We start from the raw sequence: 15,411 nt of genomic DNA, 5'->3' as shown, positions 1-15,411 counted from the left end.
TGAAAGAGTCAAGTGATGCGACAGACTTCACTGTTTTCTTCTTTTAAGAAACTGCCACAGCCGCTCCAACCTTCACCACCACCACCCTGATCCATCAGCATTGAGGCAACACCCTCCACCAGCAGAAAGATCATGAGTCACTGAAAGCTCAGATGATAGCATATTTTGGCAATAAAACATTTTTTTAATTAAGGTTATGTACATTTTTTAGACATAATGCTATTGGGCACTTAATAGACTACACCGCAACATAAACATAACTTTTATGTGCACAGAGAAAACAAAAAATTTCACTGGCTTGCTTTATTGTGTTACTTACTTTACTGCAGTGGTCTGGAACCAAACCTGAAATGTGCTGGAGGTATGCCGGTATATAAGAAGGGGCCCTAACAATAAACAGTTTTAAATGATTAATTACCCTGACAATCATAGAAATGGACATATAAGCAAAATATAGTATATCAGCATTTCCACACATATATCAGCAAAGAACTGTAAAATTGTAATATACGGTGCCAGTCTGGTTGAAGGGTACCATCCCCACACTCTGCTGCTGGAAGTGAAAACTGGCGCACTTCTGGGGCACAACTCAGCAGTAAGAAGAGCCCTGAAACTGTGCCTACACTCTGACCTACAGTTCCACTTCCAGAAATTATTACTAAGATTCAAGGATGAGAAAAAGATTTAACCTCAAGAATGTCCCCACTAACACATTACAAAGTATAGCACTAAGAAAGTACTGTGGCTCCGTGCCACACCCGCAGCTGCACCGCGTGGCAGGGATTAGCAGGAAGGTAAATGGAAAAGTAATTTGCCATTGGTAACAAAAGTCTTTAAAATGTCCAGCAATTTCACTTTCTAGGAATGTATTCCATGTGAACAAAGATTTGTTTTATAAAGATGTAATCACCACAGCATTCTTTTTAACAGCAAAATTTTTTTTAATTTTTTTAAATTAAATGTCCTAAATTAGAAGCATGGTTAAGTACAAAGTATGATAAAATCTATGCCATTAAAATGACTATCAAGCTGTCAATAAGCTTTTCAATCATTTTAAGTAAAACTGGAAAACGTTCGGTGGAAAAGTAGAGATTCCACTATACTGGAGGGAGGAGGGTGGAAAAACACGTTTTTAAAAAGGTCTTCAGATGCATTTTGCTCAAGTATCTTCCTGGAACAGTCAACTTGACATACAAGTATCTAGAGTGCCAACTAATTTTTCTAAGGTTTCTGTGTCTCAGGAAAACATGATTTTTATCTCACCCTATGAACGACACAGAAAACTGAAAAGTGTACTAAGTCATACGTAAATCAGCTTTATTACTCAGGCATCTGACTGCAACCTTCATGGATGAATTCAACCTGAGACTCCAGTTTTGCCATCCCTTTCTCATTACCATCTGATTCACCAGGTCCTCTAACTTCATCATTTCTTGTCCTTCGGGACTCATATGCTCCTTATCCTTTTGAAACTCCTAAATTGAAGGACTGAACTAGATGACCTCAAAGATCCTTTTTTAGATTCTTGGATGCCACTGACTTACAACCACCTTGCACACTGAAAGCACATACATATATACTTTATTGTGGGACTAAAACAGTACCAACTCGTCCACAGCAAGGTTCTTCCCAAGACCTCCTTCTGTTTCACCTCCAAGATTTTAAATTCTTAATGTTTTTAAATTTATTTTTGAGAGACAGAGAGTGGCAGAGCGAGTAGGGGAGGGCCAGAGAGAGAGGGAGATACAGAATCTGAAGCAGGCTCCAGGCTCTGAGCTGTCAGCACAGAGCCCAGTGCAGGGCTCGAACCCACAAACCGTGAGATCATGACCTGAGCCAAAGCCGGACGCTTAACAGACTGAGCCACCCAGGCGCCCCTCACCTCCAAGATTTTAAACACAATATGTTCTTTGGAGTCCCCTTCCCTTAAATTTCCATTAGTAACAGGGTCCTCATCAACTATTTCCTACCCTACGGTGCTTTTATATTTTACAGCTCTACTTCAACAATAAAGTCATGCTGGGAAGAGTAAGTCAAGGCTGGAAAAAAATTCAGGATACAAAAAGATTTTATCAGTCTGGAATATCTAAGCAGATTAAAATTTAACAGAGATAAAGGGAAGTTCAGCACTTAGATCTCAAAACTACATGGAAATGATCTAAGAGCAGCTTGCACACACACACATTCACTCACTCTTAGGGCAAATAAAAAAAAACCTACTTACACTTGTTTTTCTGTTTGTTTTTTTTTTTTATTTTGTTAACCAAGTGTTGAAATAGGAAGGAGTAAAGGTTTCTCTCCCTGTAAGGCGACACTGAATGTTGAATACTATAAGCTGTGCTGAGTACACTTTAAGAGGGACAGTAACAAAGTAAATGGAAGGCAGAGGACTAAGAAGCTGATGAGATCCGAAACTGTCAAATAAAGAAACATTTGAAGGAAATGGGAATATTTATTTAGACTGTGAAATAGAAAACCTAGGAAAAGGATAGCAATCTCAAGCACTACAAAAGCCCTCGAAGTAAACTAGTGAAGCCAGCAGGGAGACACTGTAGCAAAATGGAGGGGATATTTAGCATCTAAGGGAGATTACTACCATCAGAAACGTGAGCTCTGTATCACTGAATGCTCTAAGTTTTTTTCTCAAGAAACACCAGATAGAAACTTTTATGTGAAATCTACCCATTCTGAAAGTCAGCTCCCAATTTAAGTTTTTGCATAAACTGGGCAGGAAAATGATATGTGTGCAGGCCTTATTTGACCTCTGCACACCAGTCTGCAACTCGTCTCTTGGGGAAACATGATGGCTACCTTCCAACATCTGAAGAACTGTCACAGAGAAGAGGCATAGGCTTGTTTCATGCTTCCATGAAAGGTGACAATTACAGAGGCCAACTGCAGCTCAATTAGGAAAAAGAAAACTAATCTGCAAATTCAAATGAGCTGCCCAGGAGGTTCATGTCATTGTAAATATTCAAATGGAGACAGGTTTGTAGGTATTACTGGCCAGTTCAAGAATTCTGCACTTACTACCACTAACCTTGGTCAAGTAACTAAACCTCCTCACATCTCAGTTTTCTTTCCTACTTCCTTCTTCCTCAAAAGAAATATTGTTAACATTTAGTCTATCTCTCAAAGTTACTGTAAAGATCAAAATCCATGTGACAAAAAAAAAGAGTACTATATGATGCCAAAGAACTACAGTAATTTAAGACGTTATTACAACCTACGATCATAAGGTATTTATGTATTTCTTTTATTATACAAGCTAGGGGTATATTCCCAGCCTAATTCAATTTTTATTCCTCCCACAGAACATCAAAACATTTGTTGTAAAAACTGTTTCAAAGGAAGTTGGAAAACAAGTTGAGGACAATATAAGATAGGACAACAGAGAAAACAGTCACCAAAGCAAACATCCAGGATGTTAATCATTAATATCACTGACCAGTCTAAAAGTGCACAAGTGGAGGAATATACACAAGTTAATGACATGTGTATAAGGAGCTGATATTCTAGGGCAGGCACTGGCAAACTACAGCCAGCGCCTGTTCTGTAAATAAAGTTACAGTGGAACACAGCCTTGCTCATTCAATTATGGACTGTATGTATACACTACAGTATTTATTTATTGCATATATGTATTACGTGTATACTGCTTTCACTCTATGGCAACATAGCTGACATGCTGCAAAGCCTAAAATAGCTATTTGGCCCTTTACAGAAAAAGTTTACCTACTTTTCTGTAAAGGTACTCTCAGGTTACAAACCACACAGGTGGCTGAATGCTGAGACATAGTTCATCTTCCTAGGGCTCCATCCCTGAAAGTTTACTGGGTCATTTTGGTGCAAAACCCTATACTAAACATTATGGCCTAAGTGAAGGGGAGGTAAATGTACTGCTAAATGGAGATTCCATGTTGCTCTTACATACTCAAGATTACAAAATTTTTAATCCTGCCTCTCTTCCATCTAGCAACATCTCCAAAGAAATGTGAAGAATTCCCAGTGTACAGGAGTGTGGGACTGGTTCAGGTAGGAAAAGATGACGCTTCTAGGTGAGTCTACCTCTGTCCCTCTTAATTTCTCAGACTCCCATGTGGCTGAACGCCACTATTTTCACGGAACATACAAATACGTGAAAAATCCTTTCTTTCCTCTTAACTTATTCTATCATATGGCTTCAAAAGAATTACCGAAAACTATGAGGGAATAAAAATAAAATGGAAACACATATGCTAACCTGAGTTTTCTGATATAAACTTAATATCCAGCAGAAATAAGTGCATAGTGTTAGGACTTAATGAAAGATTCATATTCCTTGCCTCACTCTTAAGTTACATGCACTCTACCAACAGCAGATCTACAGAGATCTTCATTTTCTAATACCTGACTCTATTTCCACGTAGGCAATATTTCCAATCCTCTCCAGGGAACTATTTACCAGTCTCACCTCAGGTAGGGGGACACGGGGACACACACACACACACACACACACCTGCCACCGCCTCACTCCCACACCGCCCCTCAATGACTTCCCACACAACAGCTAGCCTCAGTGAGGGCATGTCCTCATCTTACCCCCGCATTCTTCTGAATGGCTTTTAAACACCCTGTGAACCTTCCAGGTCTCAGGCCTAACCTCTCACTTACTTCTCTCTAACATGCTCACTTAAAGTCTTTTTACTCATAGAAAACTCGGAGGCCTAGTCATTAAGAGATTCCAACTACCCACCAAACATTAATGCCAGTTTTTTCCCTAGAAAATGGAGAGAAATGTGAAGCAATGAAGACACACTCTTGCAATCATTTTGTTAGTAGCTATGCCCTCTGAGAGCACTGACCATTCTCTTCGGGTATTGAATACAAGTTTCTAGTTTTCCTTAGAGTCACAATTCTAATTCTCTTCTAGAAAGTATTTAAGCTAGCATCCCACATACTTTTGAGTTCTTAGGACTCCTCAGGCTCCCCCAGCGGTAGAAGATCTGGAAATTCCCACAGGATACGATATTTTTAACTCACCATATAAAAATCTTAGAAGACAGCCTTTCTTTCATCAGGAAATATTGAAAAGTCTCCTTGCTAAATGAGTTGTTGAGAATGCTTAGATTCACTCAAGACTATCAAGGCCTCACAGGTTACTATCCCAGGCACTCTGGATATACTGTGTAATAACTGGACAGAGTACAAGACTAATCATTGAGGAAAACAGGGAAAAATCAGATAGTCTCCATGACCACAACACATAAGAATCTTTTTAAAACAAAAGAAAACATGGAAAACCCAGCCTTCAAAAGTGAAGCTACCTAAATTAGAGGAAATTTGCATAGGTGAAGGGAAGAACTGCCAAAGACACCTCTTAAGTAAATCACATATGGGGGGAAAAGGGGTGGGGGGACATAGTTGTTCCCCATTGCCTCCTCTTCCATGGAGTTTAACCAAGAGGACTTGATGAAGCCCTTGGAATTTTTTAAAGGAAAGAAAAGAAGTCCACATATACCAAATTCAAGTCTTTTGAGAGCTACAGATAGCTAAAAAGGAACTGAACCACTGGCTCAATGTGGAGAAGAGATAAACACTCTATCTGCAGTCTGGCAGCCCTGCCTGATCTTCAAAAGGTTTGGAATTCATACTGTCCCCTGCAGCGCGCGGGTCGGGTCACCCGGCTAAGATTTCGGTAGTGCAGACACCCCGCAGCTCTTCCCCTGCCGAAGCAGCGCTAGGCCCATAGATACAGAGCGGGGCCTGGGCGCAAGAGCCCCAGATGCAGAGAACAGCGTAACCTGGACCCTCGGACAGGAAGTGGCTATTCCGAATGCGGGCTTATGATCAAAGAAGGTGAACCCCCTGAAAAGAGCCAGAAGAGAAGCAGCTGCAGGCGACTGTGTCTAAACGCTGCGCAAAGCAGATGTGGGAGTGTGTGCACCGGGAACATGGGAGGGGGGCAGACCTGGGCTGCCCCTTCGTCGACAGAAGATGCTCTTACACAAGCAGCTGGACAAACACAGGGGGGCAAGGAAGGATAGAGGGCTCAGGCAGCAGGAGACCATACACGGCTGAAGCCGAGCTTCTTGATAAAGAGGTAGAGATGGATGCGCGGCAACCCAAACGGGCTACGAGGGGCGCCGGGGAAAGGGAGGGGCGTGTTTAGAGCCCCCGGAGCTCCATGAATCCCTCCTTGCTGGTGGCTAAGGCCGTGGAGGTCTTCTCCCCAGGGCCCCGAGACGTCTGGGAAGGCCTACTCCGAAGCTGTACGCCCCCGCCGCGCAGGGCAGCAGTCTCCCCAGGGCTCCCGCGGCCCCAGCACTCCCGGACCCGGTCCCTCCCGCCTGCCCCGCGCCCGGCGTCCGGGGCCGGCCCCCGGATCCCTACCGCCAGCCGCTTCCGGGCCGCCGCTCTCGGCTGCTCGGGCCCTAGCCGCCACCGTCGCCAGGAGTCGCACCGGCTTCCAGTTCAGGAACGAGCCTCCGCCGCCTGCGCGAAACTCGGGTGCCCAAAAGCCGCTCTCGGCTCCTGCCGCCCGCCTTCCAGGCCGCGCCGGATCCTCCGCTCCCCCTGCCGGTGGGCAGCCATTTCCGACAAGCGTCTTGCGGAACTTGCCGAAGTGCGCCGGGCCGGAAATGGCCGAACACGGACACTGACGAGCCGAGGGGCGAGGAGTGGGGGGCGGTGGCGACTTTCGGGACAGTGCCCGAAGGGCCGCCGAGGCCTCGGGCTCCGCCGCCGGGTTCGCCAGGGTCCAGGACGCGCGGCGGCGGTGACAGCGCCGGGGATTGTGGGAAAGCGAATGCGAGGACAAGCCAGCCGGGCGAGCGGGGAAAAAGGACGCGGCCTCAGACCAGTGCCCTACAAATGCTCCTCGTCCTTTAGAAAAACCTACCTACAGAGTGCGGAGAGAATGCCCCCGACAGTTCTGGAACGGGTTCCGACTCCGACAGCCTCAGCCGCTTCGCGCGGGCCCAGTGAAATTCAAGTCCAAATTTAAACCCAGACCCAGACCCGTAGAAAAGGCCTTCCTAAATGAGCTGACCATCTCCAACAATGGACTGGAGTTTTGAAACACTTCCAATATTTAACAACAAAGAAAAGGCCAGGCGGTATAGATGCTTAGGTAAAAAAACAAAAACAAAAAACCAGGGCTTTGCAAAAACAGTAGCTTAATCCAGTCTTGTGGCAAGATCAACCAAAGCTAGGTGGGAAAAGGAATACCGTTTGAAATACTTAAGAGCCAATTCCTGTGAATCTGAAAATGCACATATTCTACAATCCTAAGAGACACTCCCACACCTGCAAAGTCCGGACAAGACTTTTTGAGTAACTGAAACAAAGCGGGTGGGCGAAGGAACGCTACCAATCTTAAAAGGCACACCTGATTCTTACTGTTAATTCCAGAATGAGTTTAAACCATTTAATGCAGTAAAGTCTGAGATTAAATTTGCTTCAATTTTCAAGTATGTTTTTAATCCCCAAAAGGCAGGGCTTCTACTCCAGGGTTTCCTGAGCAGGGAACCAAAACCACACTAAAACCTAGAGAAGCTGGGGAGGGTCAGGAGTCTGCTCCCGTCCCTGTGCGCGGGTGGTCTGGTAGTTCCGAGGAACAGCACCCCCTGAGACAGCTCCACAGCTGCCTTATAGCCCATCCAAACACTCTTCCTGGTGGAGCCCAGGCCGGCTCTAGCTAGAAGGCGAGAAACCACTGAAGATTGATTAGTTTCCCACAGGGGACCGTTTGAGCTCAGGATTCCATCTGCAAAACAAAACTTAAGAAAAAAACCTAGCAAACTGTTTTCCAGAACACACTCTTCATCTCTCCACACCCACACCTCCTCTTTCTGATACTCCTTTTTCTTCTTTCCTGACGCCTTCTTACTCACCTCTATTTCCCTTTCTCCTCATACCTCACTGTTTCCTTACCTTTATTACTTTATTGCAGTAATTTATCACTATGAACAAATATTCAGAGCCCCACCACCATCACGTATGAACAAAAAACTTTCTTTGACCAATGTGTTCAGGAAAGTCAGAGAGGGGGAAGCAAATTTTTTAAAATAAGAATTCCAGGAAATGAAAATGAGGAAAACTGTTGCCCAAATATCCTGAAAAATCTAAAGTCAGCTTTTTTTTCTTTTCTATATTTTAAACAGTTCATCTTCTTGGCTCGCCTCCAGAGGTGTGTGGCAGCAGGCAGTGTGGGAGGAGACTCACACAGGCCCAGAAGCTACAGTAAGAATTACCAGGTATTGGTTCATCTCCACACTGACAAGAGAGGACCTGCAGATAGTTGCTACCTGAGGACTCAGCCTAAATAACTTCTTACACATCTGAGGGAATTAACACATTCTCCCCACCTCCCATCAATCTATTTGATTCTTACAATAGCCAGGCTCTAAGACAAAAAAGAGATTCGCAACCAAAATATGCTGTATCCCTGACTTTACTGGAGTCCCAAATGCTGACCATCCTTTTACTTTGGCTCTTTTGAGCCTGTCCTCTGTTGCGTCTCCTTCCTCTCAAACAGTTCTAGCTCAGTCTCTTCCTCTAGCTCCTATTCCTTCTCCTGACTCCTGAGAGGTGTTCCCTGAAAAGATATGTAGGGCTACTTTCTTCCTCGCCACACTCCGTTGCCAATTTCTGTCAGCTCCCTTGCAGCATCTGCGTCTCTAAGCAGATCCCTCCCCGCAGAGCTCCCGTCCCTGGCTTCCAGCTGCACTCCAGACACCACCACACCGTCATCATCCTATTAATATGTTTTATAAATACTTAACTGCCAAGCAATAAACTAAACTTTTTATAGGCATTGTCTCCTTTTAATCCTTACAGGGAGGTATCAGTGTATAGATGGGGAACTGAGACATAAAGAGGCTAAATAAAGTGCCCAAGATCACAGAGTGAGGTGGAAAGTACAGATGGAACTCCAAGTCCTCTGAACTTCAAAGCCAGTATTCTTGACCAGAACGGCCAGACTGTCTCACCAGGACTTTATTATTTTTTTATTTTTTTTTTCACTGTAGCATTATTTTTATTTTTTAAATTTTTTGGTAGCATTACTTTTTTTTTTTTAATGTCTATTTATTTATTTATTTATTTATTTATTTTGAGAGTGAGAGAGAATCCCAAACAGGATTTTCTTGTGTGTGTGTGTGTGTGTGTGTGTGTGTGTGTGTGTGTGTGAGAGAGAGAGAGAGAGAGAGAGAGAGAGAGAGAGAGAGGATCCCAAGAGGGCTCCAGGCTGTCACAAACCGTGAGATCATGACCTGAGCTGGAATCAAGAATCGGACACATAACTAACTGAGCCACCCAGACATCCCTCACCAGGACTTTAAACTTAGTATATCCCACACTGAACTCATCTTTACCGCTTCTCCCTTTGCTCTCTTCAAATGTCCTTTTGAGATTATTGATAATGGTGTTACCATTACCTTTCCTAACACAGAAACTCAAAACTCGGCACCATCTTGACTTCTCTCTTTACCCTCACACTAAATCAATTTCTAAGACTCTAAGCCTTCACCTACATTTATTGTCTCTACTTTGTATTTTGGAACTTAATCAAAATAGTTTTGTATTGTTCTTTAACAGTCATATATGCAGATCTTTATCTGCTCTGGGAGCCTATGGGTCTTCTCTCTAGAGCACAGTCATAGGGACTCTGCAGTACCCAGTCTCTCTCTTTCTGTTCCAAATTTTAAATTCCCGAAAAGAGACATGATTGTTCTGGCTTCTGTCCTGTGTCAGCCCCTCGATCAATCAGCTTTGGCTGAGCAGCAGGTCAGCCTTGTGTAAATACAGCAATTAGAGCCTCTCCTATAAATAGGACTTGTTCCCAGAAAAGGAAAAGGCATACACCATTGTTCCTTTGTTCATTCATTCCATCAACAATACTTGAGCACCCTCTCAATATTCATTCAGGGTTTTTTCATATATGCAGAATGTTTAACACATAACTCTACCCTCATACCATGAAATTCACAACATAAAAAGATAACAAAACACCATATAAAAAGCATAACAATATTCACCTGTAAGAGACCACCAGTTCAATTATATGTGATGGAAAATAATTCAGCAGCAGTGGGGCACCTGGGTGGCTCCATCGATTAAGTATCTGACTTCAGCTCAGGTCATGATCTCATGGTTCACAAGTTCAAGCCCCACATCGGGCTCTGTACTGACAGGTAGAACCCTGGAATCTGCTTCGGATTCTGTATCTCCCTCTCTCTCTCACCCTTCTTTGCTCGTGCTCTATCTCTGTCTCTGTCTCTCAAAAATAAAGAAACATTAAAAAAAAGTAATCAGTAGTAATGTGTGCATGTTCTACAAAACAAGTTCACAGCAGCGCCATAGCAATAGACAGAAACAGAAAACTACCTAAAGTCCATCAGTGATAGACTAAGTCAGCAATGTATATTCACCCAAATGAATACTTTACAGGAATGAGAATGCTCTACAAATATATACAACAATACTGATGAATCTTACAAACGATGCTAAGCAAAAGAAGCCAGACACAAAAAGGTACATAGAGTATGAGTCTGTTTATATAAAGTATAAAACCAGGCAAAACTAATATACCTGTCAGGAGCAGTGACAAGAGCTGGGGCGCCCGGGTGGCTCAGTTGGTTAAGTGTCTGACTCTTGATTTTGGCTCAGGTCATGATCTCACAGTTCATGAGATCAAGCCCCATGTTGGGCTCTGCACTGACAGCACAGAGCCTACTTGGGATTCTCTCTCTCCTTCTCTCTCTCTTTCTCTCAAAATAAATACATAAACTTAAAAAAAAGCAGTGACTAGAGGGGAGCAAAAGGAGCTACGTGGGTGCTGTTCATGCTCTATTTTGTGAGTTGCATGCTGCTTACACAGGTTATCAGTTTGTCAAAATTCATCAAGTTGTACACTTATGTTAGTGTCCTTTGCTATAGATGTATTATCCCTTAATAAAAAGATTTTTCAAATAAGTAATTTATGGGGACACCTGGGTAGCTCAGTTGGTTGAACATCCAAGTCTTGATTTTGGCTCAGGTCATGATCTGATAGTCGTGAGTTTGAGCCTCGTATCAGGCTCTGTGCTGACAGCACAGAGTCTGCTTGGTATTCTTTCCCTCTCTCTCTGCCCCTCCCCTACCTTGAAATAAATAAACTTGAAAAAAGTAATTCATGGGCAAAACAAGGAGCCTTTAAGCACCCTTGAACATTGTCACTATAAATATCCTAGAGCTGCCCATTACTGCCACACACCCACACCATTACACCACCTTCTTAGAGACCCTAAGCCACTATCAGCCTTTCGATATAGCCACCATTCTTATCACACGGCCTCATCCCCTCTAGTCCCAGCTGACTGGACTTCTACTCATCAGAAACTTTGGAGCAGGACACTGTGAAGCTGAGTCAGGTGATAAGAGTGCTTCATCTAATAAATTGTATGGATTTGGGAAAAAATTCCTGGACATATGCACAACAATAAGCCAAGAACGCTGGTCTACAGAAACCAGAGCCAACACACAGAAGGAAGCAAACAAACCTAAGAGAAATGGAGGGGAAAGCCTCAGAGGCTGCTCGCTCTCCAGCTCTGGTGGCATATATGCCCGCTGTCACTGGGTATCCATGAGATGGCACATGTTGCCTTACTACTGAAAGAAAGAAAGAAGGAAAGAAAGAAAGAAAGAAATTAAGAAAGAAAGAAAGACAGACCAACCTTACCTACTTAGGCTAGGGTGAATATGTTTCTGTGCATGGAATGTATTGTCTCATTTAGTCCTTTTAACAAGCCTACATGGTAAAGCTCCATTATGATCCCCACTTCATAGTTGAGAAAACTGCGAAACCCAGAGGGGTTATACGTAACTTGTCTAAATCACACATCTCGTAAGTGATGGTGCCAGGATTTGGACCCAAGTAGTCTGACTCCAGAGCCTGAAATCTGAAAACTACTACACTGCAGTGCAACAGAAATGCAGAAAACGGCAATGTGAATTCTATGTTGCATTAATGGATTTAACTAGAGCATCTGATTCTGTTAAATGAGTTCAAATGTAGAAATGGTACAAAAGATTAATAGATTGGCTGCCTAAGAAGTTGGTAAGCATTTATTTCTTTCATAAGGGACTTATACTTTGGGTTGTAGATGTTAGAGAAATATAAAACGCATGTAGTGTGACAGATTATACTAATGAGACTGTGTTATGATGCCAGGAAATTTATCTTATAGATTTCAGCAAATGCTCTCTTAGAAGATCCCTGCTGGTTACCTGTTTTTCCCAAAATGTTAATATCCAGAAGAAAGGGGGGGTAGTCTCATGGAAGGAGAAATCGATAAAAGTTAACTTCAAGTCTTAAGGAGAGACGTGCTGGTGGTCACTTTCCATGAAGGTAGCTGCCAGACCCACAATCCACTCAGCAGGGCTGCCAGATCAATCACAGGCAAGCCACTGGTGACCCCCAGCAACCTTCAAAAGGTATGATTCAGGAATTATCAGTGAGTTTAAGTCAGATAAGAACTTGTTCTATCGGCAATGTTTTGATCTTAAGGGAAAGTGGTGACAACCACTATTCAAGATCTTTTCTATATTTAAATGATTGAGCAATTTTTGTGGCTTATAGTTAGAACAATGCATGACAATTTCTAGATTGGAGTTCCAAGGTTACTCTTTCCTTTTGGTCCATCAGTGCCAAAAAGACGAAAGGTCATCTTCTGAGGCTCCACGGATAGCATCACTAGCCTGCTAAGTGGCTCACTCTGAAAGTCCTGGCTTTGATGTTATTGTTTAAAAGAGGCTGTTTTTCATCTGGCAAAAGGTAGACGTTTGGATGTTTTTTAAAATGCCTTGTAGTAAAAACACTGAGTTAATATCAGCTCCAAAGCAAAGGACACATTATTGTCAAAAGAGGATTTGTTAACTCCTTGCCTCATATCATAGTACTCATTACCTTGCATGTGGCTGTGAAAAATAAATTTTGTACTAGTTTCACATCCATTAGGAACCTTAGCATGGCTCAAAAACTGTCACTTGTATAAGACTTATAATCTGTAATGGCCAATTAACATTCTAAAAATTAGCTATTGTCCCTAAAATATAACATATCTGTCTCTAAGGTTTCTTCTTCCTTCAAGCACTGTTTCCCCTTGAGTTTTTATTCTCTCCCCACCATGTGGGCACAGCGTTGCAGAGGCAGTCAGGTTTGACCATCAGTAGATATCAAATGCCATCAAAAGCTTCCTCTTGGAAGTTCCAAGTAATGATACAAATGTCCCCCCAAGGCAAAAATACAGGCACCTAACATTTACCCTAAATTATGCCAGTGAGGAGTAAAATTGTGCTCAGTTTGACAACAACATGCCACAACATGGCATGTCTGAATGTTTGCAGACTTTAGCACAATGAGAGTTGTAACCAGAACAGGAGAAGGCGGGGGGGAGGGAGAGGGGAAGGGGAGAGGGGGAGGAGGGAGAAGAATCAGGCAGAGCATTGATGGCTGAGTTCCAATGTCACATTGTATGTGGCTCTATGACTTCAGGATTGTCCTTACACAAAAGTTACCCAAACATTCAAAAAATCAACTGCTCGCTACTTCAACTTAAAAATGCCTCATGTAGGGGCACCTGGGTGGCTCAGTCAGGTAATCATCTGGCTTCGGCTCAGGTCATGATCTCATGGTTCAGGAGTTCAAGCCCCATGTCGGGCTCTGTGCTGACAGCTTGGAGCCTGGAGCCTGCTTTGGATTCTGTGTCTCCCTCTCTCTCTCTCTCTCTGCCCGTCCCCCACTCATTCTCTCTGTCTCTCTCTCTCAAAAATGGATAAATATTAACAAAAAAAATTTTTAAATGCCTCATGCAGACAAGGCACTCCAATGGAAAATGGGCTAAATGTCATAGACGTACTTCCAGAACATCAATTAACTTCTTTTATTATTTTTTAAATGTTTTATTTATTTTTGAGAGAGAGAGAAAGAGACAGCATGAGCAGAGGCAGGTCAAAGAGAGAGGGAGACACAGAATTCAAAGACGGGCTCCAGGCTCTGAGCTAGCTGTCAGCAAAGAGTCCGATGCGGGGCTCTAACCCACGAACCGCAAGATCATGACCTGAGCTGAAGCCGGACGCTTAACCGACTGAGCCACCCAGGTTCCCCATCAATTAACTTCTTAGTTAATCCATTTAGCTATAAAATCATAACTGAAAGCATAATTTCTGAAAATAATGCTGAAAAAATTTTTAACTTTAAAAATATATATAACTTGGTAATAACATGGAGTTCATGTATAGTAAAAAAAAAAAAGAAAGAAAGAAACAGTAGTTTCTACCAACCATTATTAAGAGAAAAATGTGTAGGTTTTAAACCAACTCATGAATGATTACAGTAAGATTTTATTGAAAAGAAAGTTTTTCACTATTTTTCTAAATATTGCTCTGGATTAATTCTCAACCTCAATGATAAAAGCATGAACCTAGTGGGCCCCAGTCAATGCCAGAACAAACTAATCATTGATCCCTTCCTCAATCCATGCCTTCAGCCTTGCAAATACTATACCACAGATCAAAAATGAAACCAAATGAAAATGTGACATTTCTCCAAATCTAAGAATGCAGTGGGCCAAAATTAACAACCCAAAGCTCACTTCTAATGGACTCAGATATTTCATCTTCTTCATTTTTTTTAAAGATTTTATTCTTAAGTAATCTCTACACCCAACACAGAGCTTGAATTCACAAACCCGAGATCAAGAGTCACCTGGTCCACCAACTAAGCCAGCCAGGCACCCCAGATGTTTCATCTTCTGTAAAAAGGGACACACATAATAGTGTGTGGGTTATAAAGAAATGCATATATATAAAATGAAGAGGTGATTATTTAAGTTTATTTATATTTTGAGAGAAATAGGGTGTAAGCGGGAGAAGGGGAGAGAGAGAGAGGGAGAATCTCAAGCAAGCTCTACACTGTCAGTGCATAGCCAGACACGGGACTCAAACTCACGAAACTATGAGATCATGAAATGACCTGAAATCAAAAGTCAGACGCTCAACCAACTGAGCCACCCAGGTGCCCAAAGAGGTGATTATTTAGAAAATAGATGATTGAAATAAATGAGGCAAATAATCCAAATATATATTAACATATATAAAATGTGAAAATACTTTAAAAGTTCAAATACCACCATGCATTTGTATTACTTTTATATACATTTAACTATGTTGCAATAATGTTCCTTTTTTTTTTTTTAAGTTTTGTTTCTTTCTTGAGAGAAAGCATACAAGCAGGGGAGGGGCAGAGAGAGAAGGGAATAAAGGATCCAAAGTGGGTTCTGCACTGACAGGCTGACAACAGCAGGCCCCATGTGGGGCTCAAACTTAGGAATCGTTAGATCATGACCTGAGCTGAAGTCAGACACTCCATTGACTGAGCCGCCCAGGAGC

At 42.5% G+C, this 15,411-nt stretch overlaps 2 protein-coding genes across 3 annotated transcripts in view; one reads left to right on the top strand and one right to left on the bottom strand.

The window, feature by feature from the left end:
- Positions 1–6,813, bottom strand: part of EXTL3 (exostosin like glycosyltransferase 3) — a 75,721-nt gene extending 68,908 nt beyond the window's left edge. The window contains exon 1 of one of the 2 annotated variants that reach the window (XM_029938453.1): positions 6,373–6,813. The gene's annotated coding sequence lies outside the window, so the exon portion shown is untranslated. The remainder of the gene's footprint in view (positions 1–6,372) is intronic. The other variant, XM_029938454.1, reaches the window with a different exon arrangement.
- Positions 6,167–8,719, top strand: LOC115300864. Its single transcript, XM_029950444.1, has 2 exons — positions 6,167–7,111; positions 8,145–8,719. The coding sequence occupies exon 1, from the start codon at positions 6,167–6,169 to the stop codon at positions 6,983–6,985; it is 819 nt and encodes a 272-aa protein (XP_029806304.1). The 3' UTR covers positions 6,986–7,111; positions 8,145–8,719.
- Positions 8,720–15,411: the final 6,692 nt, after the last annotated feature.

This window comes from Suricata suricatta, chromosome 1 (genome assembly GCF_006229205.1).
Source record: "Suricata suricatta isolate VVHF042 chromosome 1, meerkat_22Aug2017_6uvM2_HiC, whole genome shotgun sequence".
NCBI classification, from domain to species: domain Eukaryota; kingdom Metazoa; phylum Chordata; class Mammalia; order Carnivora; family Herpestidae; genus Suricata; species Suricata suricatta.
This window is presented reverse-complemented; position numbering and strand designations above follow the sequence as displayed.

Excerpts from the sequence above, each read along its gene's own strand:
- LOC115300864 (XM_029950444.1), top strand. The coding sequence starts at position 6,167 with ATGAATCCCTCCTTGCTGGTGGCTAAGGCCGTGGAGGTCTTCTCCCCA.